At 43.0% G+C, this 27868-nt stretch overlaps 1 protein-coding gene across 2 annotated transcripts; it reads right to left on the minus strand.

Annotated features, from left to right (window-relative positions):
• On the minus strand, positions 1–26775 carry DRAM1 (DNA damage regulated autophagy modulator 1). Of its 2 annotated transcripts, XM_048501056.1 has the most exons (7): positions 26205–26775; positions 12822–12889; positions 12190–12332; positions 8155–8332; positions 4954–5012; positions 2185–2277; positions 1–783 (listed from the first exon to the last, which is right to left on the minus strand). In XM_048501056.1, exons 1-7 carry the CDS (start codon positions 26402–26404, stop codon positions 739–741), a joined length of 786 nt encoding a protein of 261 aa, XP_048357013.1. In that variant the 5' UTR covers positions 26405–26775; the 3' UTR covers positions 1–738. The 2 variants fall into 2 exon arrangements, with proteins under 2 accessions (XP_048357013.1, XP_048357014.1); XM_048501057.1 differs by lacking the exon at positions 1–783 and having other exon boundaries at positions 2197–2277; positions 4939–5012.
• Between the last annotated feature and the right edge of the window lie 1093 nt (positions 26776–27868).

The following is a 27868-nucleotide window of genomic DNA, read 5'->3' on the forward strand; positions in this document are numbered from 1 at the left end:
GCAGGCCAAAAACTGAAAAAACACTAAAAAATACAAAAAACACAAACGAAAATGGGGGCGGGGGGAAGCAAAACTCAGATTCTGCACTAGGCTCCATTTTCCCTAGCTACGCCTCTGATTAAATACATATAAGATGGGGCTGGCATTCCATTGAAATCGACAGGTCACATTAGTAATAGCAAATGTGTCCCATTAATTTCAAGAGGGATTTATATACAGCGATATTTTTCAGTACAGAGGCCATTTCAGTACAGAGGCCATTTATAAATTGCACTTTTCCATATGTGCCTCATTTTTGAAATTAGGAACAGTATTTTATGATGAGATGGTACCCATGTTTCCTTAGAAGCCAGCCCCCACCTGGTTCAACAAGACTTACTCCCAAGTAAAAGTGCTCACAGTCCCAAGTATCATTTTAAGGCAACATGATTTGCTGACAAAAGAAACATAATTTCAATATTTCTGAGTTGTATGCTTTCAGATGATCTCTCGTTACAAACAAAACATAAAAAGGTATTTAAAAAGATACAAAATGGTTTTATAACACTGACCAAAGGGGCAAAATTACACGTTAGGGGACAGTGGTAAAATTTAAAAGAAACTCTGCCTTGACTATGATTACGCAAATTGCAGCATCATTGTAGCAGCCCGGGTCCCATCAGCTTTGACCAGTCCCTTTTTCTGCAAGTTTAAAAACTCCTCAATCCAGCTTCTAGGATCCTAATTGATAAAATGTAGTCAAAAGCTTTCATGCATTTCTGTTGATATCCTTAGGGTAACACTCTAGAAAAGAAAAGAAAAGAAAAGCAAATCTGAGAGGCTTTTTACTAAAGCAGTTGCTTTACAGAGATAAGCAGAAAAATGACAAAAAGTTTGCTTCATTTAACATAATTGAGGACAGCTGAGAACCCGACCCTAGCCACAATCTGACAAAGCCAATACAACTAACACTACAACAGCTCTAATTCAGAGACTTTCATAAGCATGGAGCCTTCACTGATGATTCACCACTCCCACAGCTAAGAATGTGGGCTATGCACAGGTAATAATCTTTCACAGACAAAAAATCATGGTACCTGGACTCTATTAATTATTTTTCTTACATAGCCAAGGAAGTTCTGAAGATTTTTGAAATACCCATGTCTTATATTTGATTGCTCACATATGAGTGCTAACAACCTCAGACATTTTGTGGCTATCCAAAAACATAACTGGCTGTATGACTGAAAAGGAATAAATATTTCTAAATTAATCTGCTTTGTCAACATTCATATATGAGTGCAAATATTCAATACATTTTGGACATTTATTCAACATATATATATGGCCAAGCATGCTATAAATCAGGAATTAACAGACTGTATTCTGTGTACCTACATGCATAAAACATAACTGATAAGACTACCAACATTGGGAGAAAATATGCCTTGTCCCTTTGGTGGTGGAAAGTGCCAAATTAAGTCACAGTCAAAAACCCTTTAGTAGTGTTTTCAAGGCAAGAGGCAGAGGTGGGTTGCCATTGCCCGCCTCTGCATAGCAACCTTGCATTTCCTTGGTGGTCTTCTATCCCAGAACTAACCAGGGTCCACCCAGTTTAGTTTCTGAGCACTGATGTGATCGGGGCCTCCCCTTACTTTTAATGACACAAGTGTAAACAACATAATTGGGTGCTTAAGCCTCTATTAAAGGGGCAGGATATTTTTTCCTGCACAAATGACAACCCTACTGTTCAAACAAGAGCCAGTAAAGTATAGCGGCTAAGGGCAGTGGACTCTGATTTGGAGAACCAGGTTTGATTCCCCACTCTTCCACATGAAGCCTGCTGGGTGACCTTGGGCGAGTGACAGTTCTCTCAGTACTCTCTCAGCCCATGTAGAAGCAGACAATGGCAAACCACCTCTGAACCACTCTTGCCTTGTCCTGAAAACCCTATGGGGTCACCATAAGTCAGCTGTGACTTGATGGTGCATGAACACACACAAACACACACACACTCTTTAAACAGCAATGGCTAATTTTAAACTGATATCTACTTAAAATTAAACACATGCAATTCAACACTGGTCTTTTCTTCCCTTCCTCCCCCAAGCTGGGAGAGTTGGCTACACTACTCAGGGAGGGAATGCCCACCCAGAATTCAAACCCCTTTGTCTTAAACTTGAACCACCTGTTCCTCATACCCACCTGAAACTCTCTGATGAATGTTAAGAAATAGAAAACAAAACCAAAGGCTACTATCCATTCGCAGATTGCACTCACAAAATGATACATGTAATCCTACAGAAAAAGATAAATTAAAAGGAAAAAAAACCAAGATCAATACAAACAATCTGAAATAGCAAACAGAAGGTGACTCTCACAAATATTCAATATATATCAGGAACGCCTAAGAAATATTTTTTTTAATTCTGAAGACATTAATTTCTTGTTTCATTCTCTCCCTTCTAAAATAATTAATCTTCTTGGAATAACAAGACTCTTCACAGAACATTATCAGGAATAACATTTCCCAAACTGTTTCCAAGAGGGGGCAGAAAAGCCACACAGCAAGTGTGATGCAGCCACTTTCAACAGAACAAAGATGCACACCTCCACCTTTCATCATGGGAGACACACAGGGCCACCTACTGCAGAATTTTTGCCACACAGGAAGCAGAAGTCACTTATAATTCCCCTCCCCTTCCTCACAATATTGTGCCTTATGTCTGAAGTAGCTCAATGTCTTCAGATCACCATTATGCTTGTTAGACCACAGTCATAACACGTTTGGGTCTAAACCTGATTTAAATCTGCATGTTTCAGTTTGTGAGTTCCACAGAACAAATTTAACAATAAAAGGAGTACTGAGGACCAAGGGAAAAAAAAAGCTTAAAGTCACAAAGACATTGTTTGCAGCCAAGAGAGATCTTCTGTTTTGGTGAAAAGAACCTTTAATGGTAGCGTTGTTGAGGAACACTTCCACAGCTGAGATGACAGATTTACACACTATTAAGATGCAAACCTGTTATTTTGTATGATTTATTAGGAATATGCTCCCCCTTGTGGTACAATCTTTTCCAAAGAAAAGGATCAAGAAATTAGCAATCGTTACTTAAAAACAACTGTATTAAACTTCCTTCTGAATTTTCCAGACCTTGTTCTCAATGCAGAAACCTCACAGGCTATATACAAACACCACCAGACTGGTTTGGAAGTGCTGCAACTCAACGGTACAGCATAGCCATGCTCAAACCCCAATACTTTCAGTTAAAAGTTGTTACTTTTGTTGGGTAAGACAGTTCTATCCCCAAGATCTTGTAAAGATGCTAGCTGGATCAATGTTCTAATTCAATGTAAGGAAATTTCATATCTCTGCAAACATCTATGGCAATATGTCTCTTTACATATGACTCAGGCCATTTCATCTACAAACTGATTTAACAAACCTCCTTTTCAGGCTTGCATTACGGGAAATCCTCAGCCTTGACTGTTCTAAGACCCCCTTGCTGGCTGGTGTTTCCTGTGCCCCAGACGGATAGCACACCAGTCTGAAGTTTGAGACCGAGGTTCATTACAGTTTTATCAAAAACAGGGGTGTTTCCACATGGGTTATCTGCCCCATTATCTGATGCTGTTGGGAAACAGCATTTTAAAAAATAGTTCCTCACAACTTCATGGTGCGTTTATGCTCCTTCCAGGTTCACCCCAGCTTTTCTCCCAATATATTCCCAAACCAGCTTTGTTCAAAAGTTTTGAGAAAGATCACAGGAAAGAATGGCTGCCATGTAGATGGAAAAGTTTGGTCCTGCTCACACAGCAGCCATTTCCTCTCCCTCCTGCAGGGGTTTTCTTTCTTTAAAAAAAATAGTAATTTAATAGTGATATACTCAGATGTAATTATTTATGGTCATAGACCAATAGTAAAGCATGGAATAAAATGAACAAATTGAAGGACCATCACACCAAAAGAGGCATCAGAGTCTCTGAATTCCCAACTGTCCTTTTAGATTCCTTTAAAAAAAATCTCTATTCTTTTCCTTGCAGACATATGGGGATGGGGAGCATACTGCTGTGATTAAAGGGGCTGCAGGCTTTTTAAAAAATTGAAAGCCAGGAACTCAGAGCACTTGATGCATATTTTGGTGTAACAGGATAACACAATTAACCCCCCCCCCCCAAAAAAAAACCCTACTGTGGAAACCTACTGTGTGGAAGCCCTGTCACTGCTGACCATAGCAGTCAGTATTAGCAGTCATAGCAACAGGAAAACTACTTGGGCCCGTGTCCCTATGTGGAAAACACCACAAAGGTGAAAAGGCTCCCTTGTTGATCTAAAAAACAGTAAGCGAACTGATGGAATAAGTAAGCAGGCCAGCAGGGGAAAGATGAACAAAATTACTCTGATCAGTTGGCAAACTACATCCCCTTTCATCTGGTACTTGCAACAGTCCTATGCATCCAGTTTGTCTTCCTAAAGCTTAAAAAGCAAGTCTGTCTAATCTACTCTACCACTGCCTTGGTTCTTCTACCTGTGGGCAGATATATTTCCAACAATTCCACCACCACCACCACCACCACCACCACCCTGCAGATCCACACTCTATCCTTTGCTGATCCCCAAGGAACAAATCTTTGGGGGTCTCAGTAAGCTGCAGCAATACTGGGAAGTGGAAAAGTCCCATTCCACAAGATCCATTCTGCAAGTGAATCTTGTTGGATACAGGGCACTAATACTAACTTGTCTGGATGTTTAGTCTCAGTTGAGAGAAATGTATATGACCATAACAAAGGTGGACAGCTGCTTTTATCAGCTATCTAAATTCAGAATGGTTCCTGGTCCTGAGTAACATATGTGTACTCAGCTTGGTATGTAGTAAGGTTCATTATCACCTTCTCTGCATAGCTAGTTACACAGAGCTGAGTGGTTGAGCTAACTTGCAAAAGGATTAAATTTTTTACCTAGTGGAGTTTTACCTTTTCACCTGGACTCCAATCTATTTTTGTTATGGAAATTAGTGAAGCACAGGCAATCACTGGAGAGGCAGATGTTAAAGAAAAACAACAGCTGTTTTAAAAATATACTTCCCCCCACCCCTGGTGAACTGTACCTTTCTGAAACCATGAAGGTAATGTATAAAGTCATATATAAGAATGGAATAGTCAGCAAGGCTGTACACATTTGAACACAACGTGAATTATAAACATGATAGTTACTGTCACGTGATTATACAGTCAGTTCTGCATTTATGTATCCACAGGACTGAGATGCCAGGAAGTTCTCCAAGCAAGAAAAAAAGATAGTCAGCAATCTGCCCAGATTTTGAAATATTTCAAGATTATTTCTCCAGTCATGGGGTTTTTAAAATCATTACTAGATTGGTGAATATTTTATTTTTAAAAGTTCTCTAAATTTGCATCTATTGGAAAGTGACAAGTAAAATGCTCTTTGCTGCTGGACCTTTCATGACTATCTAGTCTATAAGACTCATCAGCATATCTAATTCTCAACATGACTAAACCTGTGGATACTTTGGAGAGTGGAGCTGTGAACAGACACAATATACCTTTCTACGAATGTGAGAAAAGCCCTAGGCTTGTGTGTGTGCAGGAGGCGGGCCTGCTGCAGGCTCGCCAATTCAGGAACTCACACCACACTGCTGTGGGCTCACCAGTCCAGGCATACGCCACCCTGCTCCCAATCTGGCCTGGTGAGCCACTCCGCTGTGCCAATCTGGGCTGGTAAACCCAAAGTGGGGTGGGGTCAGCTGAGGCAGTCCCCCCACCCAGTACCGACCACTTCCCACTGCTAGCTTGCTCATTGATAGCTCACCAGCCATGGTAGCCACCCCACCCCTAATGCACGCTTGCTAGCTGAGGCAGCACCTACCTCCCTGTGCTGATGTGAGTTGACAAGCCTGTTGTGGGATCGCCAGATGCTTTAGCTATCACTGCCCCAGTACTGACCACCTCCCCCAGTTCCATTCTGGACTGATAAGTCCATTATAGGTCTGACAGCTGAGGCAACTTACCCCCTACCCCCTCACTGATCTATGCTGGCAAGCCTTCAGGGAGATTGCCAGCTGAGGCAGCCCCCCCACCCCCCAAGGTAATCCCAACCAAGTCACGTTTATCTCATGTCTGGCCTTTGTAACAAATGAGTTTGACACCCCTATTCTAGGACATTAACATTTGCATGCCATAGCAGAATTTAGGTGTGCTAGCTTGACTTCAGAATTGCTGTAGTACACACTGAATGTATTAATTTCATGTCTACATCCTCCTCTTTCCTGCAGAAAACAGGCAGATTCTTCATAAGGCTGTTGTCTTGATTCTTTGGAAGGTCTTAGTTACATGAACCAGTATTTCTAAAATTATCAATGTCTGGATTCCCCCCCCCCCCCCCCCCAAAAAAAAAAAAATGTATAGCATAATCCTAGGCATGTCTGCTCAGAAGTAAGTCCCATTATGTTCAATGACACTTACTTCCCGGGAGCTTTGACTCTGGAATGCATATAACGGAATCTCTAGTTGTTCTCTAAGGTGTTACTAGATTCAAATCTAGGTGTACTGCTGCAGATCAACACAGCTACCCTCTGAAACGTACTTTTAAAGGTAAGCGCCCATACGATTACAGCCAATGACTATGTTTGCAAGTGCAGTTATTCCGCATGTCTTGCAGTCTCGCTCTCATGGTTAACTGTAGTACCACAGATCCTTGTATGGCACAAATTATTTGCTCACAGTTTTATCTAACAGAGTTAGTGACAGAAATAAACACAGAGCTCTTGATTATGCAGAGAATCTCTGATTTGTAGTTCAATTATGAATTTACATCGTGGTCAAAGGGGTTCATGGCCGGAATCACCTGGCTGTTGTGGGTTTTCCAGGCCTGGTAGTTTTTGCTCCTAATGTGTCACATGCTTCTATGGCTGGCGCCTTCAGATACATCTGAAGATTCCAGCTACCGATGCAGGCAAAACTTTTAACAGCAAAAATTATCAGACCACGGCCACACAGCCCGGAAAACCTACAACAACCAACTTACCTCCTTGATCATGTAAACAAAGTACAGGTGGAAATAAGCTTAAGCGGTTGTTACATTAAAATAATGAGTAAATAAGACCCAGATTCACAGTCTCAATGGGTTGAAATCGGCAGATCTCTTACTTCCAAATAGTTTGCTTTAACTTTCAGAAAGACCAAATATAGGGGATTAAACATATCATTTCATACACAATAAACATATTACAACTGAGCTCAAGATGAGTGAGTAGTTGTCATTCACCTACGTTATTAATGGCACTGGCGTAATGCCCATTGGGCAAGGTGGGCAGCTGCCCAGGGCATCACCTTGTGAGGGGCATCAAAATGCTGGGTTCGTTTTGGGGTATTTTAGTGGTTTTCCATTTGTGGCCTGCAGGGGGCGCAGTTTTTGGGCTAGCAGCACCAACATTTCAGCGTATCATCAAGAGACTGTCCTTATGCTACCCCCCAAGTTTGGTGAGGTTTGGTTCAGGGAGTCCAAAGTTATGGACTCCCAAAGGGGGTGCCCCTATCCCCCATTGTTTCCAATGAGAGCTAATAGGAGATGGGGGCTACAGTTTTGAGGGTCCATAACTTTGGCCCCCCTGAACCAAACTGCACCAAACCTGGGGGGGTATCATCAGGGCAGTTTCCTTATGAGACCCTGAAAGTTTTGAGACTGTGCCTTCAGAAATGTGCCCCCCACAGCCTGCAACCCCCATTGAAAGCAATGCAGAAAACTCAATGCAGAACAAAGATTCTTGGGCAAATTTCTAGGATGTTCCTGCAGGGGGTGCATTTTTGGATGTATCGGCACCAAAATTTCAGGGTATCATCTGGAGATGATGGCACCCCCCAAGTTTGGTTCAGTTGGGGAGTAGCATAAGGACAGTCTCCTGATGATATGCTGAAATTTTGGTGCTGATATGTCTAAAAATGCACCCCCTGCAGGCACCAATGTCCTGGTGCAAAAAGAAATTTGGTCATGGTGGAGTGGCCGCCCATGCGTGGGGGGGTGGCATCCAACTCAGGTTTTGCCCAGGGCTACAGTTTGCCCAGGGCTGCCTCGTTACGCCCCTGATTAATGGTTTAACAATATGAGACGATGTTGTTTTGTGTAATTGGCATACAGTGAAACTTTAAAAAGGATATTGGGAATGGCAGCTACAAAGGACATTAACGAAAGAGCCAGTCGTATGTGGCATGTACACGGAGTGGTCCACTGAGGAAGTGACTTGTAAGAGATGACAGTCTGAAGGACAATGTACACCACGCCAGAGAGGAAAGCCACAAGGGCTCCTCCATCATGGACAGCAGGCACTGCTAGCTCCTGAAAAGACAATTGAGAAATAGTTAATTACTACTGCAATAGCACTAATGCACACCAAAATGAGACTGGGACTGTGGCAAACACAAGGCAGACAGGCAAGGTTACAACCATTCATCATAAATTGTTGGTGTTGGGATCAGAGGTATCCTGTATCTGATGCAATGATGCTGCCCTGCATTTCTTGAACTAGGCTTACTGCCTCTTGGAACCATAAAAGTGGGAAAAATCACTTTGAAGAGGCATCTTTGATAGTGAGGAATCCCCATATCAAAAACTCAGTGGTTGCACAGACTCTATATAGCCTACAATGGCAGTACAGTTCCCACCTTTGCACATGAGGATGCATGAGAATAAATGTTTTCTCTGTTGGCTATTGTGGGTTTTCCAGGCTGTGTGGCTATGGTCACACAGCCTAGTCACAAAAATGTCACTTTACATTTTGCAGGTCATGTAAAGTGATGGAGGGCAAAAAATCCAAACTTCACATACACGCTACAGGGGTCAGTGCTATCAGTCACAGACCAGGAAAGGGATTTGGGCGTCTTAGTTGATAGTTCCATGGGAATGTCAACTCAATGCATGGCAGCTGTGAAAAAGGCAAACTCTATGCTGGGGATAATTAGGAAAGGAATTGAGAATAAAACTGCAAAGATTGTCATGCCCTTATATAAAGCAGTTTTGCGACCCCACTTGGAGTACTGTGCTCAGTTTTGGTCACCACATCTCAAAAAGGATATTGAAGAGATAGAAAAAGTGCAGAGAAGGGTAACGAGGATGATTGAGGGATTGGAGCACCTTCCTTGTGAGGAGAAGCTGAAGCGTTTGGGACTCTAGTTTGGAGAGGAGACGTCTGAGGGGGGATATGGTTGAAGTCTACAAAATTATGCATGGGATAGAAAATGTTGACAGATGAAACCTTTGTTCCTTCAATACCAGGAAATCCTTCAGGGGGCATGCCATTGAAAATGTTGGGGGGAAGAATTAGGACTGATCAATGAATACTACTTCTTCATGCAACGTGTGATTGTTTTTTCAGAATAAAAGCCATCGCCAGGCGGTGATGGCCATCACCACCTGGATAGCTTTAAAAAGGGCTTGGACAGATTTATGGAGGAGAAGTCGATCTATGGCTACCAATCTTGATCCTCCTTGATCTGAGGTTGCAAATGCCTTAGCAGACCAGGTGCTCGGGAGTAGCAGCAGAAGGCCCTTGCTTTCACATCCTGCACATGAGATCCCAAAGGCACCTGGTGGGCCACTGCGAGTAGCAGAGTGCTGGACTAGATGGACTCTGGTCTGATCCAGCAGGCTCTTGCTTATGTTCTTATGTGGTCTGGTAGCTTTTGCTGGTACCATTTTGCCCAATCTATGGCTGGCATCTTCAGAGGCATGTTATGATGAAATGTGCAACGGACAGAAACACATCTCACCATGACATGCCTGCCTCTGAAGATGCTAGCCACAGATGCGGGCGAGGAGCACATTAGGAGCACAAACGTTAGGAGCCCAGAAAACCCACAACAGCCAGTTGATTCCTGCCATGAAAGTTTACTCAATTCTTTGCAGAACTCTTTAAGGACCATGTTTATTAGACAAACCTAAACTAGTTTTATTTCACTTCTTACTCCTCACATTCCAGGAATCCTATCAGCGTTCTAGCTGAATTTTCACCATTTCCAGAAAAGTATAATTACAACGGATTCTTGGTCAGCAGAGACTGCAGCTGTATTCTTGATTAATTTCTGTTTCATTTACAAAAAATGTATTAATGTTTATCATGATTTATGACTGAGTTTATACAACAGTTCATACTTTGTTTTTGAAGATGACCCAACCCAAAACACATTCTTACAGCTTGTTCATCCCTGCTCTGTCTAAATGTCAACCAAATCCAACTTTATTTTGCTTCTTTCATGACCCCTAACAAATGATTTCCATCACTCTAATAAAGAAGCTTTCTGTACCCTTCCAATTCAAGGCAGAACATACAATTATGGCAGGTCATGCATGTCAGCTAGTCAAACAAGAAATTACTGATGTTCTGTCTGAAAGCTTTTTCTAAGGTCCCAATGCATTACATCAGTTACCATGTACTTTGATACCATATTAAGCCACTGCTTCACTTCAGGCTTGGCAAGAAAATCTCTTAGGGGGAGAAGCAGCCATGGAAATCCCAAGCTCTTGTAAAATGTAAATATGAATGCAAGTTAGTAAGTATAATGTAATTATACATATAGTGCAACCAGCCATTTAAGCATGCTAACTGGCTGATTTGAGCAAATCATTTTATAAGAACAGGATGCTTCATGAGACTCCAATTACAGTTCACCCCACCCTAAAGGAACAAATTTTAGATGGGTTTCGTAAGATTTCTTTGTGCAACACTATCACCAATTGATCCAGGAACAAAGTAGAGACTGTCCAGTAATTGATTGGGATGTACTGCTGTTCCTCATTCCAAAGCGTATGTTATGACTTAGAGCAGATCTCTGCAAGTAGAAGGGACTGAAAACCAATTAGACAGCTTTGATAGGATCCATACTTTCTTCCCTCAAAACTATCCACAAAACACCAACAAAAACAAAACTACATGAAAGAGTAATGACAAGTTGCTTTCCACACCACATTTCAGGCAAACTGGAAAAAAAATGTTGCTTGTAGAATAGCCATGGATCTGTGCTTAAATGTTTCTGGCTAGTGTGATTTTTCTTTTAATTTTCTTAAGAAGGTTAACTTTAGGTAACCTTCTTAACTTTGCTTTGAGTAACTTCTGCATCTGTACAGTGGAATTAATAGCCTCATTCTCTCTCCTTTTCTATGTAAATTGTAAAATACCCCATGCACATGTGAATAAACATTTAAGACCGGACTCCACTGAGCATGGATCTTAAAGAAAATAAAAGGAAATGATAGAACATGATGTTAGTGGGTCAGATTACTCCCATCATCCTAAGCAGCAGTTAAAAGGTCAAGTAAAAGTCCTTTAAAAGAGTAGGTGTGGCCCCACATGACAACATCAGAGAGAATGGAGTTCAGGCAGAAAACACCTAACAGCTAAGGAAGGCTGACATAAAACACTAACCCCATCAATCACACCTTTAATGGCATACGTTGCTATATATCTTAGGAGTCTCTAGTCACATTCTAACAATCTCATATCGATGACAAGCCTTTTCCATAAGAAATTTCCCCAGAAATAGAATAATACCCCCTAATAACACCCATCTGTCAATATAGAAGACCATCCAGCAGTCTGTCTTTTCACACTTAGAAAAAACAAACCTTCTCCCAGGAAAAAGTTTTATCTTTTTTGTTGTGCAATTCTATCAGTAATGCGTCTTTTTATCAAGGCTAAAGACACTACCCAGCATTTCCTGAGAACAACAATCGACAGAACGCATTGTTTTCATGAGAAGACTCAGCTCCTGCTCTTATGAAAATGAAGGATCATTCAGCATCAGTTACATTTTTTTTAATAAAGTAGAAAACTAGCACCTGTATGGGTGGCGGCTGCCACTGCATTTTATTCTCAGAACGACCTTGCAAAGTAATATTAAGTTGAAGAGTTTTACGTATGCTGAACTTATTCCTGTTTTTCTTAGCGGTCAATACACTAGCATTGGAATCCAGCTAGCACAGGGTGCTGTGTATCTTCTACCCCTTGGCATTTTTCCAGTTGCTATGGCAGTTAATTTTCTTAAGACATGTTTAAAAAATGAGAGTTTTTGAATGAGGGGGTTCTGATTGGAGGCATCAAAGTTTACAAAAAAATTTTTTGTAAACTACTTTGAGAGTTATTCTAGAAGCGAGATATAATTATAATGAATAAATGTAATCTAACACATATTTGGACCTACCTGAAAACTTGCAACGATGCTCATTCCAATACAACCTAGCACACCAATCATTAATGTAATGAAATTGAAATAAGGAGGAATGAAATGTGTCACTTCATTTTGCTTCTTTACAGTTAAATATTTTGTATACATTGTAGCTGCACCTAAAAAAAAGCAAAACAAAAATAATGTATGAACTAAAGTAAGAATATCTAGGTTATCTAGTACAGATAATCACATGTGGAAGTAATCACATGTGGAAGTAAAACTGCTTTATGCTTGTCAAATAATAATGCATAACTCTCAACTTCTGCTGTTGCTTTCTGAATTATTCCTGTAATAGCAACGTAATTTAAGATATTAGCAATTTAAGAAATTAGCTATCTCCCCATGCCATGAAAAGCTTCACATATGAATTTATGCATACCAAGCTGTTTGGAAAGGAATACAAGTAAGCCAAGGCAGTTTTTCCTCCCTGGCCAATTGGCAATCCTAAATACAATCGGCCTAGTTTTAAAAAAGGTTGGGATCCCAGTTCTGTCGACCTCCAATGCTTGAAAACACCTGATTATTAGAACAGTAACCATTTTTACACACTTGAATGTTTAAGCAGACTATTAATTCCAATAAATGAATGTTTAAAATATACATACCTAGAAATGCAGAAACATTAATCATAAACCCAAAGATACCACTTTCTGGAGGTTTTGCTCCTGTGTCACTGCAATATATGAAAACAAATCATTTTTATATTCAAAGAAAACAATTTATTCTAATTAAAATTTATTTATTGCAATTCAAGCAGTTGAATTAAATATGCAGTGCCCATGCTTATCTAAAAAACGTTGCTATTCTGTTGAAAGAAATCCTAGTAATCTAGAGAAAGCTACATTCCTTTGAAATCATACAAACTTATCTCCACAAAGCAATTTGATCTTTTCAACAAACTGCACTGACTTCAAGTAGACTTCATTCCAACTTCATTCCAAAGTCAACATTCCAACATTGTTTCCAATGGGAGCTGTAAAGGATGGGCCCACACTGAAGGGTTGGTGTGTGTGAAAGGCCTAATGAAAAGGCCTTAGTGACAGCCAGAGTTATACAGAAGGCTCCACTATACAAGAGAACCCACTTGATTGGTCGAGCAGAGGCACAGTTGCCTATGGCCAGGGTTAGGGGGAGCCAAAGTGCTAGCACTATAAATAGACAGTAGAGTGCCTGTCAGAGTTTAGTCAAGATTGGGAGAGAGATTCAGGTAGAGCCAGAGTTTGACAGATACCGTGTTTCCCCGAATATAAGACATACCCATGAAATAAGACATAGTAGAGGTTTTGCTGAAGTGATCAATATAAAGCACCCCCCGAAAATAAGGCGTAGCAAAGTTTTTGTTTGCCCGCCACGGAACAGAACACCAGAGCAGGAAGCTGTGGAGCGGCCCCTGAAGGAAGTTACCCCGCCTTTCTTTCCCATAGAGCCGTGTTGGCAAACCTCGGGGCTACTTAGGAAAGAGCAGCTGCTTTGTGCACGTTGGGAAAGGTCGTCGTGCCTCTTTTCTCCCTCTTGCCTTCTACTTGAAAGCCACCTTGAGTCTCCTTACAGGAGAGAAAGGTGGTGTATTAATCCAAACTCCTCCTCTTCTTCTAGTAAGTTAAAAAAACCCTTCTAATATTTTGAGACGTTGCTGCCCGCCCCCAGAGCTAGCTGGCCGAGCAGCAAGTGGCAAGCGGGCATTTGAACCTGCGCCCGAGGGCCAGTCCGGCCTGTGTTTCTGGCTGGTGGGGCTTGCCGGCGGCAGCGATGGCAACGCCCAGGCACAGGAGCAAGTGGGCTGCCGGGCTGCTGCTGCCTTCCTCTCCCCCACGCCGCCTGCAAGGCTCGGGCTCACCTTGGGGCCTCGGCCGCTGCCCCCTCCGCCACCCTTGCTGCCTCTCCCGCTGCTGCTTCTGCCCCTATCTCCCCAGGAGGGATGATGACAGGGCCGCCTGTTGTGCTGAGGGACGTCGTGGAGGCAGTGGTCAGGAGCTTCACCAAGCACACGCAGGGATACGGTGGCTCCTTCTTCCTCCTCTTGTTTACCAGCCCGCTTCTCCTCCACCTTCTCCTCCTTCCCCCGCACCCTGCAAGTTTGCAAGCTTCAGCTTGCAAAAAGACCCCAAAGTTGCAGCCTTTCCCTGCAACCCCCACAACAGCCCGGGGGGTTGCAACTTGCAAGCATCGCGCTGAGGTTTGCAAGCAGCGCTGGAAGGATCGTGGGTATTGCTCCCTCCCATTTCTTTGCAAGGGATGCCCGGAGATGCAAAACTGCAAACTTGCCCCTGGGCCTGGGCACATTTGGGTTGGTTGGAAAGGCTGGCCCAGGCGGGGGTTTGTTTTGGCAATGGGTCCCTCCCCACTCGGTCGGGCGCGCGGCTTGCAAGGCGCACCGGGTCGGTTTCTGCATGCACAGCTGAAGTGGGGAAGGGGGACCAAACGGCTCCCTAGCAGTGCTGGATTCTGCAGCACTTTTGCACGCTGCTTAGGCCAGCAGGAAGAATTAGCGTACTTTTAGGCCCCGTTGGAAGAAGCAAACAGTGACTTTTGAGGTTTAGGGTGTGCTTGTTCATGCAGGAGATGGAAAGCTGGATCAGTTCACCAGTTTGGGGTGGGGGTGGGGAGACGGGATTCCCCTCCCAGGACTTAGCAGCCCTGACCTGCAGCTCACCTCAGAGCCCAGCAACAGCTCAGCCCAAGCCCCTTGAGTCTTCCAAGAGGGGGAGGAAGGGTCACTGGGCTGTCAAGAAAGCGGGCGGGATGAGACGAGGGAGGCTGGCGGCGTGCAGCCAGTCCGGCCGGAGGGGACAGCTTGGGGGCAAGCAGGAGGTGCTGGGGTGGAGGAAGGAGAGCGAACGGAGCAGGGAGAAAGTCAGAAGGAAAGAGAAAGAGAACGGAGCAGAGAGGGAGCCAAAACAGAAGAGAGAGAGAGATGCAAGGGGGAGAGAGAGAAGACGAAGCAAGACAGGGAGAGAACAGAGAGAAACTGCAAGGGCTACCAGGAAGGGAAGGGGGAATTGGAAGCCCTGAGAGTCAGAAGGAGGGGAAAAGAGGAGGATATCTAGGGAAGAGGCAAACCCTGGGTGGTGCCTCTTCAACAACTCCCGGGACATCCTGCAGTCTGGAAGACGGGTGGGACAGCAATCACCCTGTGGCTAACAGCCTTATTGAATGACAGACCCCCTAAAACCGGCATCTCAGACGGGGACAAGACCACTTTTTTTGTTCAACAATAAATGTGAATTCTTCTTCATGGAAAAATAAGACATCCCCTGAAAATAAGACATAGCGCATCTTTGTGAGCAAAAATTAATATAAGACACTGTCTTATATTCGGGGAAACAGGGTAGCAGTCTGTCAGGTCTGAAGCTGAAGGATTCTGTCTCAGCCGAGTTAGCTGACAGAAGTCCAGTCACTCTACAAGCTGGGGTGGCTTATCAGAGAAAGGAGGCCCTGAGTTTGGTGCAAAGTGACGCGCCAGTCAGTGGCTTGACAGTAAACACTGTCCAGACCTAGAGTTTGTCCTACCCCAGTATAACACCAGTCTTGGGAAGGCCCAATCCAGTTGCAGTGAGGCCAGTTTGGGATTAGTGTGAGAGAGGGAGGCTTTGTATGCCAGAATCTCACAGGGCATAGACTGCGTGTGTGTGTATTCAGTTGGTTGTGGATCAGAAAGGACTAGTGTGTCTGTGCAGAAATTTAGTAGATCTAAGTCAAAATCGTTCCTGAAGAGACACCTGCGTGTGTCTCTGTGTGTGTGAAACCTAAGTAACATCTGAAGCTCTGTAATTTTTAAGTGAAAAGAACCTCTCTGAAACCATCAAGCATTAGTACCTCTCTGAGCCAGTTTAAGAAGCCTTTCTTTTGTTTTCAAAATAAATTTCATTCATTGTGTTCAAGTTACCCTCGTGCCAGTCTGCGTTTGTGTGTGAGCGGTTGAAGAGTGCCTGTCTGTGAGACTAGAATCCCAGCCAATTTTGAGTTCCCTCCATTTTTGTATATGGGACTCTGAAGGACATTCCCCTCAGACCAAGAGTGAATGTGAGGTGGGATCCTTTATTATATTTGGCAGCTAGCAGCAGTTTTGGGATTCCTAATTCCTTCTCTTTAATGGTGGCAGCAGGGTAAAAAGAAGATCCCTGAACACTAGTTTGGGATATTTTGGGTGGCAAAGGAAACCCCACTGGTCAGTTTAGTGGGAACCTTGATTGTAAGCCACACACGTCCCGTTACAATTGGTGGCTAGTGGTGGGATAATATCTCTCCCTCGCCTGGAATATATCTGTCCCTCACCCGTTACAGGAGCTAATAGGAGATGGGGACTACACCTTTGAGGGTCCATAACTTTAGACCCCCTGAACCAAACTTCACCAAACCTGGATGGTATGATCAGTAGGGTCTCACGAAGATACTCTTGAAATTTTGATGCTGCTATCTTAATAATTGCACCCCTGACAGCAGGCACCTCCTGAATTTCCCCAGATTCTCTTTTTAAATCCATCCCCTCCTGCCAATGCTTGTTTTCTTTCTTTTATTCTCTCCATGCCTAATAAAGGTTATTACTATTAAATCCACCCCCTTCGGCATGGATTTAAAGGGAGAATCTGTGGTCCCCAGTTTTAACATTGAAAGTGATGCTGTTTCAGGGTGGGGGAGAATCCACCCCAAAATAGCATCACTGTCAATGTTGTTTAAACTGGGGAGCACAGATTCTCCCTTTAAGGTGGATTTAAAAGGAGAATCTGGGTTCCCTAGTTTAAACACCATTGGAAATGATGATGTTTGGGGGTGGATTCCAGCATCACTTGTTTAAACTAGGGAGCCCAGATTCTCCTTTTAAATCCACCTTAAAGGGAGAATCTGGGGTTCCCAGTTTAAATAACATTGAAAGTGATGCTGTTTCCCCCAGTTGGGGGGACTGGATACAACACCATAAAATGTTTTCATAGCAGTAATAAAACATTTTGAAAGTATTTTGAAAATGTTTTCAAAAAAATATTTCTGCTGTGTGGCATGGCCCATTGCTGTGTTCAGATCTGTGAGTTGGGGCATGTTCTATAATGTGATGGTGACTTTGAAACGACCTGGTGGAAAAAATCATTGTTTGGTCATGGTGGGGGAGGGTGGCCGCCCATTGGGGGGGGCCATCAAACTCAGGTTTTGCCCAGGGCTCCAGTTTGCCTAGGTACGCCACTGGATTGCAGCCTGAATTGAACAGAATTGACTTGAATAGAATTTGCAGACCATTCTAACCATATGTACCTGGAAATAATCCATTTTCTTCAGTGGGACTTAGTGATAGGTACATAGGTTTACAGCCTTAGGCAAGGTTAAATTTACCTAGATTACCTCCTGGAATTTTGAGATGCATTTGTTTTTATTAATGTGTCATAGTATATTTATTTGAACTTCTGGGACCAGAAACAGGCACACCTGCGTACTTTATCTAGCTGATAAGTGTCTAGGAACTTGAAATTCGAGTGCAATATTAACAGCCAAATCTAGAAGCCACAGCGGCTGAGGATAGTATAACTGCTACGCCACCTCCAAAGGGCTTCTAGGTAGCAAAAACCAAGAACACCATGTCCTCCATAGGGCAAAATAGACTGAGTCCAATTACTGCACCGGGAGCGTTCCTGGGTCAAAAGCCCAGAGGAAGCTGACTAAGGTTGGCGTCACCCCAGGAATCCCCTTAGCCTGCCCCCAGCCACTTTAGGCTGGGGCAGTTCTGAGGGGGCAGGCTCTTCCGGGTCAGGCACTGTTGAGCTCTGCAGTGCCTGCCTCCCTGTTTGCCCTCCCCAGTGGGTAAGTGGCACTTACTCTGGAGGGATTGGCAAATATGCCGCATGACTCTGCATTGGCTCCTAAAGTCAATTCGTCCCGCCCCACCTCCTCCCGGATTGGGCTGCCCAACTACTGCCAGCACACTAGGCACATATAGGACTAACAGTCTGCAATCCTAACACGAGGGATATTATGCAAAAATACGTGAATTCTGTCTGTGCCAGGCAACATCCAGGTTCTCTATCTTTTATTATTCTACTAATATTATACTAATGTTATTTAGATATCTTTCAAAAACATACTTGCTTTTGTTTTTAATGTGCACAGTGTTTTTTAAAAATATTTTCATTTAGAGTTTTATCTGGAATAACCTCCAAACAGTTTCATGGATAGTAGAAAGCCCACATCCACAAGTGAGCCACTTGTAATAAATCTGAAGTACTTCTGCAATCACAGATTGGCCTGTACTACTAAATATTATTTTGAGCGGTGATCACTTCAAAGCATTTGAAGAGCTCTAGGTCAAATGAGAATGGAATCTGTACATTTGACCAATGCATAATCTGAACTTCTTGGAACACTTCACATTTTAAGAGCAATCCAAACAATTTAAAATTGCAATGAATGTCCTTCCTTTTTTATTCAACACGTTTAAAATCAGAATGTAGGTGTCAACTATATACTGTGCATTAAAAAGTATTTTGAAATATATAATACAAATCTACAATGTGATTACATTCTAACTTAGCTGTTATTGTCAGAAAAGGAAAGGACCAGGAAGTAAAAATACAAATGTACACTTGACTCTGCACTTATTTACTTGGCTTTACTTAGTTTTTTAAATAGCCACTTGTCTGGTTAACCTATGGTGAGTAAAAATGTGACTAAGCAGGGAAGCTTTGAAAACCTGATTCCCCTATCTGCTTTAAATAATCACTTTGCTTAGGATTGCATGTCTAGAATATTGTTTTCAGTGCAAATCTGTATGAAAATTATGGGTATTATTTATGAATGCTTTCAATGAAAGGAAGTTAACTTGAAATCAGTAGAAATCAATGGAATCTAGCAGTGCTTACTTAACAGCATTTCACAGGAAAAGCATATAGTGACATAAGAGCCTCACTCATGTCAAGACAGACAGTTCAGTGATTCAGTGATTCTTGCACTAGTTCAAATATTAAATTTCTCAAATATGCTTACAGTTCTAGATTGCCCAGCTGCCCCCCTCCCTCTACTTGCTCACACAAGTGGAAGATACAAAATGTTTACTATCAACACTAACAGTTTCCAACAGCAGGCTGAAGTTATACAATTAACCAGGGAAACTGCAGATATCTATGGGGATGGGATTCCAATTTGAATGACACTATGCCAAACAGGTGCAAAGTAGGGTCCGCTCACAAGTAATTTAACAATTTCTGATGGAAAAAAAGTAAAAGTACTTTGTGAGCCAGAGAGCTCCTTGAGTTCACAGCCACAGTGATGGCATACACCTGACGGCTTATTGAAACTGCTCACCACCTAACAAAAATATGACACTCGTCACTAAAATCCGCCTTACTTCCAAAGAATTAGAAGGTAACATATCTAAAGCCATTTTTAAAATCCAGATAAAATCCAGGAAATGCCACTCTATTTAGATACATTTGTGTTTCAGATAATTTGTGGGGAAATGTTATTAAAGACACAAATTGTTATTAAACATACAGACAAAATCAGCATAGTTTCTATAAAAGGGGGGGTCCTGTCTGACCACCCTTTTCAAGTTCTTTGGGCAGTTAATAAATACATGAACACTGGTGTTCCAGCAGACATTATGTACTTTCACTAAAGACTCCTGAATAGATTGAAGGCAGATTCATATGCCACAAAGTCACTATGACAGCCACATGATCACCTCAAGGACTTTGGGTTAGAGGAACACCTGGAGTTCCATGCTGAGAACTCAATTACCAGATGTGCACAGGCCAGTTTCAAATCTTGACTGTGGCATATAAAAAGAAGGACTTCAGCCTTCCCCTCTGCACCTTCTCACTTATCTACAAGGGCTCCTGGGAGTGGTTATTTGCTCCACTGAGACGTTGCATGCAGCCATCAGATAAGCTTCCCCAACAGAAAAACAGTGGTCCATTCTGCACAGAACAAATAGGATGTCCTGAAGATCTAAAAAAAGGCGGGAAAGAATTCCACACAACTTTTTGTCCCCCAAGATGTCCTCAGGATGCCTTCTTTCAGCTCAAGGCATCTTTAAAAAAATACTTTGATGAGCATCTTTTTTTCCTTCAGGTGCCTACAAGATGTTCTCTGCCTGGCTGTGTGGAAAGCAGAACTCAAGGAAGCATCTTATTTTTCCTGCCTGATCATGTCGCTCTCTGGTCAGTTTCACCCTCCACTAGTGCCAGACATTTTGTGTTCTCCCTACTTCCATTTGCTGGAGGTTGCCCCAAGGACGTTTGCTCTGCAGGCTGCGATCCTGGCACGTTTTCAGCCTGAAAATTACATAGTTGTACTCAGCTCGTTCTGCTGATTCTGGCAATATACAATTTTCCTATTTTTAAAATTTTATTTTCACGCAGCTATCTTTGAAGACATGCACAAATGCGTAAGAGAATCTTAGCCACTTGAAGGACTGCTTGACTTCCCATTGAGAAGCACTGGGCAGACCTGCCCTCTGTGGACCGTCTTAGTTTTTTCTTACTGCACAGAAAGCCTGCAGAGCAAATGTCCTGAGGCAGCCTTCAGCAAATGGAGGAAGCACACAAAACGTTGGGCGCAAGTGGGGGGTGAAACTAACCAGAGAGCAAAATGGTTTGGTGGGGAAAAGCCTCTTTTCCTTTCTGACACCTTTGCTATCCAGAACCAAACCAGCAGCCACCTCTTTTTAAGATGTCTCCCAGATGTCGTATTTAGTACTGTGCAAAACGGACCAGTGTTTTCTAGGAGCTATTTCAGGTTTAAAAAAAACCAGAAAGGAAGGAAGCTGAAGCCCTTTCTCTTTGTGTTCCATAGTTTCAGTCTGAATCAAGTGGCCTCTCACATGCCTTGACATTTAATTTCAAAGAGAAAGACATCCTGCTTAGCAATATTCAGGCTTGTGCAACAGATGGGGAATCATCAATGGTAGGTCATCATTGTGGGTTCATCATTTTATTGAAAAACGCTGTACCTGGTGTATTTGTGGTAACTGTGTAACCCCAGGCAACATCTGCTCGCAAAAAACCTAAGTGGTTGACTTCACCAATCAGATGGTACATAAAGTCAAGGCACATGCTCTCAATTCACAACTGTTTCGACAGCTCTGCATTGAGAATGATGAAGATTTTGAATGTTTGTTGCTACACACAGAAATACAATGGCTGTCCAAGGGAAACTGCCTGAGTTGTTCCTATTCACTTTTTAACGCAATTGTTGAATTCTTCCAAGACTCTAATTTGGTTCTTTGTGATGAATTAATAAAAAACCAAGGATGACAGTGTTCAACAAAGTTAACTTGCAATTGTAAGGAAGTGATGTTAACCCTATCAAAGTTAAATCATTCCTCTCCACATTTCTGTCTGAGTTATTCAAAAGTAACACAGCCCACTGTGAATTCTTCCAATTTCCAAGTCTCTCTGAATTAGAGGAGAACAGCAGACCAGATGATGACCTTCAAGTGTAGTATGAACATCTGGATGAACTGAATAGAGACGTGTCTGACAGATTTCAGGATCTTTGTTTTCTCTTAAAATACTAAACTAGATGATTGTTCTATTCATAGATATCAGCAGTGAGGAGACAAGAATGGTGGAGGAAGAACTTTCATTCTGGTAAATCAGATGGTAAATAAAATAAAGCCAGATTTACCAGAACGACACTGAGCTGAGGTCAAGGTTCAAAACATCATATAAAAATTTTTGACAAAAAAAGAAGACCTTCCTGTCCACTACCCTGCGCTGTGGGACAAAATCAAGATTTTATTATTTATTTATTTATTTATAATTGGTTTTATATACCGCCCCTCCCCCGAAGGGCTCTGGGCGGTGAACAACACAATAAAACAATAGTTACAATAAAACCCCCATTAAAACAACAATCAATAATATTATATTGGCATCCAATCATAAAAACAGAACTTCATAGATCCACCCTGGAAAATAAAACAGAGAAGCGGAGAACCCAGAATGTAAAGAAAAGGAGGGGGAAAGGGGAGGGGGCATCAGCGGCCGGCCCCTCCAAACGCCCGGTGGAACAATTCAGTCTTACAGGCCCTGCGGAACTCTCCAAGATCCCGCAGGGCCCGGATAGTTGGTGGTAGTGTGTTCCACCAGGCAGGGGCCAGGGCTGTAAAAGCCCTGGCCCGGGTAGAGGCCAGCCGCATCATCGAGGGGCCAGGGACCACCAGTAAATTGGCCTCTAACGAACATTCTTTATTGATGTTCTTTATTGTCTTCCCAACATAATATTTAGTAGAGCGGGGCTTCAGCACAGTCACCCACTTCTTGCCGAGCAGAGAAACAGACTGAAAATTACTGAACATGGGGATCTAAGACTTCTTCTTAGTGCCTTGCACCCTGATGTTAAGAAGCTCATATCCCTGAACCAACCACATCCACCCCATTAAAACTGTGAAGACATAACGAGTGAGATGCAAACGTATCCTTTCATATTGCTAACAGCTCAATAAATTGGTTTACTTTTACTACATCATGTTTCATTTGTGAAATAGGTGTGTTTACAGTGTTAGAGGTTGTTTTGAATTTGCAATAGACTTAATACCAAGAAAGAGATATGTATTTTTGTGTGGTGGTGGGGGGGACACTAGGGATGTGGCCTGGGACCCAAAGGGGTGGCAGCTCAAAAAAGTTTGAGAATCACTGGGCAAAAAGAACACACTGCTCTTGTCATGCGCAAGGAAAGCTCTTCCAAACTCTTACAGTGCAAATGTGTCCAATAGCAAAAATTTTGGTATTCTAGAATTGTTTCAAACTTTTGTAGGCGTTAGAAGATGAGAAATGCACAAATTATGCTGATATCCAAGAGGAAAAGCACATGTTCTTTATTTTAACTTAAGTTGTGCTAAAGGTAACATTCAGGAACTGTTTTGTCCCAGGAAGATAAGCATTAAGACTAGGCTAACTTCTTTCTCAGCAAAGAATGAGAGTACAAACTGGCACCTTCATTTCCTAAGAGGACTGTGCTCAGTCTCTTCGTATGGGCAAATACTAAAGTTGCTTTTTACTCCAACACCTGGAATGCAACTAACTGTACTCACTGTGGGAGACAAAAGCTTCATAGAAAGGGAGAGAATGGGCTTGGAAGCTTTAACTACCAACCGTGAAATGTCAGGGTATAGCTTGTCTTTCCTCATTTAGACTCCTCTCATGTATGAATATAAAAATCAAAGGACACACATGCAGTTGTAATCTGAAGCTACTATTTGTGTTAACCAGGACCTAACTTTGCTACTTTCCCGATTGTCCCACTTTGCACATTTGCCACACCTGTGTACAAGTGACGTACATACGGACTGAAGGTAAAGCCTCCTTGCCAGTTTATAGCATTTCCCTTACCACTAAAAGGGGCACACTCATTCAAACAAATGTTGTTATGTTTTTTCCTTGATAAGGGATCAGTGCTTTAAATAGCTGCAAGGCAGGAAAGGACATACAATATATGTGGAAAGTTTCATTTACTGAGTGTAGCTGGTAATCAACGACGCTAAGGAACTAATAATACTGTAGTGGTTAATAAATAGAACAAAAGCACGGCCAGGTTCAGACAGGGTTTTGTTTTGTTTTGATAGAAGGGAAAATGTAATCAGGTGCTATTCAACAGGTCATCACTACCCTACAATGAGGGGGAGAGCTCTAGCTAATAACGTTATTTTCTCCATTTAAAAAAATGCAATCTGATTCTACAATGTTTCTTCAGAATTATGTCCCAAACTGCTGAATAAGACTTAAATCTGACCTAGTGCATGCCTTAGATTGCAATCCTAAGCATTTCACTATAGAGCAATTATCAATGAAATCAGCAAGACTTCTTTCCAGATAACTGTGGTTAAGAGTATAAAATTATAGACCTTCACAATAAGAGGCACAACAAAATGCTGGGAGACACCTGACAAGAACCTTTTCAAGAACCCTGTAAAAATATTGCACATATTGCATTCAGGGTATATTTCTACCACAAGTCAAATTCCTAAAGCCTTTCAGTGTAGAAAACTGCCAAAAGATAGTTTTGTTTTTATGGGGCAGAAGTCATTATGTCTGATTGTACTAAAACTGTGAATAACACACACCAACATTGTTTCTTTACAACGCTTTTAAAAAAAAATGAAATAAAATTATACTAGAAAACTAATATAAACTTCTCTGATTTTTCAAAGAAAATATCTAAGATCAATAATTTTTGGTTGGGACCTTACAGTATTTTCTTACAACAAGAACGTATTTCTCTATGGTGAGGATAGCTGCCATCACGTTTTCGGAATGGACGTCAGGTTGTCATGCAGGGCTATTCCTCCTAAAATGGTTCCTGCAGCAGTGTTTTCATAGTGCTTTTTACCCCATTCTACAAAATGGGCCTGAGGTAAAGGAGGACACCCAGGGCAAAATGCATAGAATTTTTGTTTGTAGAAAGCAAACTGTAAATGGGGACACTATTTACTACTGTACAGTGACTATGTCACTTCTGCCAACAAAAATGTGAGCAAGACAGGAAATTCTCACCCAGTAAGCTTATAAGGCTTTAAGGGGATTAGTTGACCTACATGGCTTAATTTGAATCAGTACTATGGTCATAACGCTGGGATAAAAAGGTATAATGATTTTAACAATCAAAATAGATCCTCCCAAGCTTTGTACAATATTGTTAGCTGTAAGAAGGAAAATAGACAAGACGACCTTTATGCATTTTTTGTAACAGAGCAGATGGATCAATTTTCAATAGCAAAAACAAGTAAATATGGAAGCATACCCTCCCTTGGCTATGACTTGCCTAATATGAAGTAGGTGCCTGGATTTTTGCCCTTTAAAATTTCAGAGAAAATCTAATCACTGTTCTCCCAGCATAACACCCATTTGGGATCTTAGTTGTTGAAATCAGTGAGGTTATTTTCAGGCCAGAAAGTCAGGCTGGCATTTGGTGTTTACATTCCAGTGTTGTCAATGGAACACAACCTGCAAAGTAACCTTGCAATCTTAAGCATATTTCCCAGATAGACTAAACCCTTCTGAAATAAATTGAGTCTGCTTCGATTCCACACTTCTATACTGCTTTTGTGCCTGTGCCTGCAGTCTCAGACTCATCTAGAAACAGAACCCTCTCTGTCCTAATTTATTGTTTACAATATATGCATCAGATTGAGGTGTTAGTGGACTGTACCACATAAGACCGTAGGGTATGGATATCATTTTTAATACATCCCTTTAAAAAACAGGCTCCATGTTCAGGGAGGCCAACCTCCAAGTGGTGGATGGAGACTGTCTGGAATGACAACTGATCTCCAGTCCACAGAAATCAGTTCACCTAGGCCCCTTCCGCACACGCAAAATAATGCGTTTTCAAACCACTTTCACAACTGTTTGCAAGTGGATTTTGCTATTCCGCACAGCTTCAAAGAGCACTGAAAGCAGTTTGAAAGTGCATTATTCTGCATGTGCGGAATGAGCCCTAGAGAAAACGACTGCTTTGTGGCATAAACTCCATAGCATTATATCCCATGCAGTCAAATCCCAACTTCCCTCAAGCTTCACCTCCAAAACTCCAGGAAGCTGGCAACCGCATGCATTTACTTTTTTTTCCATCAAGTCACAACTGACTTATGGCAACCATGCAGGATTTTCAAACCAAGAGATGCAGGGAGGTGGTTTGCCATCGCCTGCCTCTGCATCAAGCCCCTGATATTGCTTGGAAGTCTCCCATCCGAATCCTTGCCAGGGTCGAGGCTGAGTATGACAGGCACAAGGCCACCCATCAAGTTTTCATGACAAACTGCGGATTCGAACCTGGGATCCCCAGATCCTGGTCTGACACCTTAACCTCTACACTGGTCCAATCCATGCTGCAAGATAAATCAGTTCCAATCCAGTCCTTCCATTGCTGAACTAGCCCTGTAAATTGCAAAGGCTCCAAACATAGACAAGATTCGCCACTTGCACAGTCAAAAGCCACGGGCCTCAGAGCCTGGCCCCGCCACCCTCTCCCCGGCAGGGGGCGCCCTGCACCCTTCCCCCTTTCACCTGATGTACGGGAACAGCGGCTCCACATGGCCGCACAGCACGGCGATCACGTAGGAGAGGATGAAGGCGGCCGAAGACCAGCACACCAGCAGCGTCGGGACGAAGGCCACTCCTTGCGTGAAGGAGCAGGGCATCCTCCCGCGCCACCCGTGGCGGGGGCCGTTGGGGATCAGCGGCTGCCTTTCGCCGGCAGGAGGCATGGAGGCTGCAAGGCCCGAGCGCTTGTGAGCCGCCTCGCGGGTGAAGTCACAAAGCGCTCCTGGAAGTCACCGCTGGCGAGGGAGCTTAGCAACACGCGCGGGGCGTCGCCCTCGCGGACACACGACCTCGCCTGGCTGCTGCTTTCCTTCAGCGGGGCTTTTTCGGCACCTGCTTCTCTCCTTTCTATCCCGCCCGCGCGCGCCGACACCTGCCCCGCGGCCAGGTTTTCCTCTTCGCCTCTCCTCTCACCCTCTCAGGCTTTTCGCGCGCGTCAGGGCTCGCCCTGACTAGAGGCTGTCGCACCTCGAAACCGGACTTTGGCCCTTTTCCCTATGCCGGGCCTGGAGAGACCCGGAGAAACGGTCGCCGCGTTCCCCACCCCCCCACGGCGAGGCCCAGAGCGGGATCCGCCCTCTTGAGTCCCTCGCGAAACTTTCTCGGATGGCCCTGAGCCAGCTCGCGCGTGGCCCTTTCGCCCCTCACAAATCTAGGGGCTGTTTCTCCCCCCTGGGGGATAAGAGTCACTTTTTGTCCCTTTTCAGCCTCACACGCTGTGCAAAACTCTTCCGGCCGCCGAGCTTCCTCTGGCAGTTTCTTGCAAAGTCGCCACTCCAGAACACAGTTTGTAAGCAAATGAACAAAAAGAATGCCTCCCGCCGAGTTGATATTGTGCAATTCTGGAAAATCCAGCAGTCCACTCCAAGTTCATCCCTGGGCGCGTTTTAGGAAAAAAATCCCGCCTGGGGCCATGTCCTTTCACTTTCATTTCTGCATTTTGTGACCTGACTCTCTGTTCTTCCTCTTTTTTGCTTCTTGTTTGTTTGCGCTTTTTTTTTTTTGGTTGGGGAGAAAAATACCCTAGCTAACACATGACTCAAAATCAAGAGTGACACCCTTGACAGAATATTGAGATGGAGAAAGCGAGGTTCATTTTTCAGCAGCCTTGCAAAGCCCACTCTTTATTTAAGTACTATTTGCAATTGCCAAGCAGCAGCCCTAGCAGAACGTGGTTAGATCAGTGACACAGGAACAGTTTATCCAGTTGTTAAACATTTCATAGGACTTTATTACTAAACAGAAACACAACAGGGAGTATACACAGATAGTAAAACTAGGATCTGAGAGCCCTAGGTTTCTGCTAAGAAGGTAGTCTTTCAACCCAGTGCTATAGCAATAACAAAATAATGTATAACCAACCCAGTCAAGCACATGGGGAAGGTATAGCCTTGTGCTAAGCAAAGCCACACACACAAAAGGCTCTATAAAAAGGTTTATTGTAAAAGAGGGGGGGAAGAGTGGGAAAGGGCAGAACAAAAAAAGGTAGGACAAAATGCAGGGGAAAAAACAGCAGCAACAACATGTATTCGAATTAAAAGCAATAAGTTGAACTAACTAAGCTAAACACAAGTTACCTATGTTGTAGCAGCCTCCTCAGGGCATGTGCAGATTTCTGCGTGTTAACA

The sequence above is a fragment of the Sphaerodactylus townsendi genome, linkage group LG06 (assembly GCF_021028975.2).
Source record: "Sphaerodactylus townsendi isolate TG3544 linkage group LG06, MPM_Stown_v2.3, whole genome shotgun sequence".
Classification (NCBI taxonomy): Eukaryota; Metazoa; Chordata; class Lepidosauria; order Squamata; family Sphaerodactylidae; genus Sphaerodactylus; species Sphaerodactylus townsendi.

Excerpts from the sequence above, each read along its gene's own strand:
- DRAM1 (XM_048501056.1), bottom strand. The coding sequence starts at position 26,404 with ATGCCTCCTGCCGGCGAAAGGCAGCCGCTGATCCCCAACGGCCCCCGC. Across the intron at positions 12,333-12,821 it reads TAATGTTTCTGCATTTCTAG|GTGCAGCTACAATGTATACA; the intron begins GTATGTATATTT and ends GCTTTTTTTTAG. Across the intron at positions 8,333-12,189 it reads GCATCGTTGCAAGTTTTCAG|GAGCTAGCAGTGCCTGCTGT; the intron begins GTAGGTCCAAAT and ends TTGTCTTTTCAG.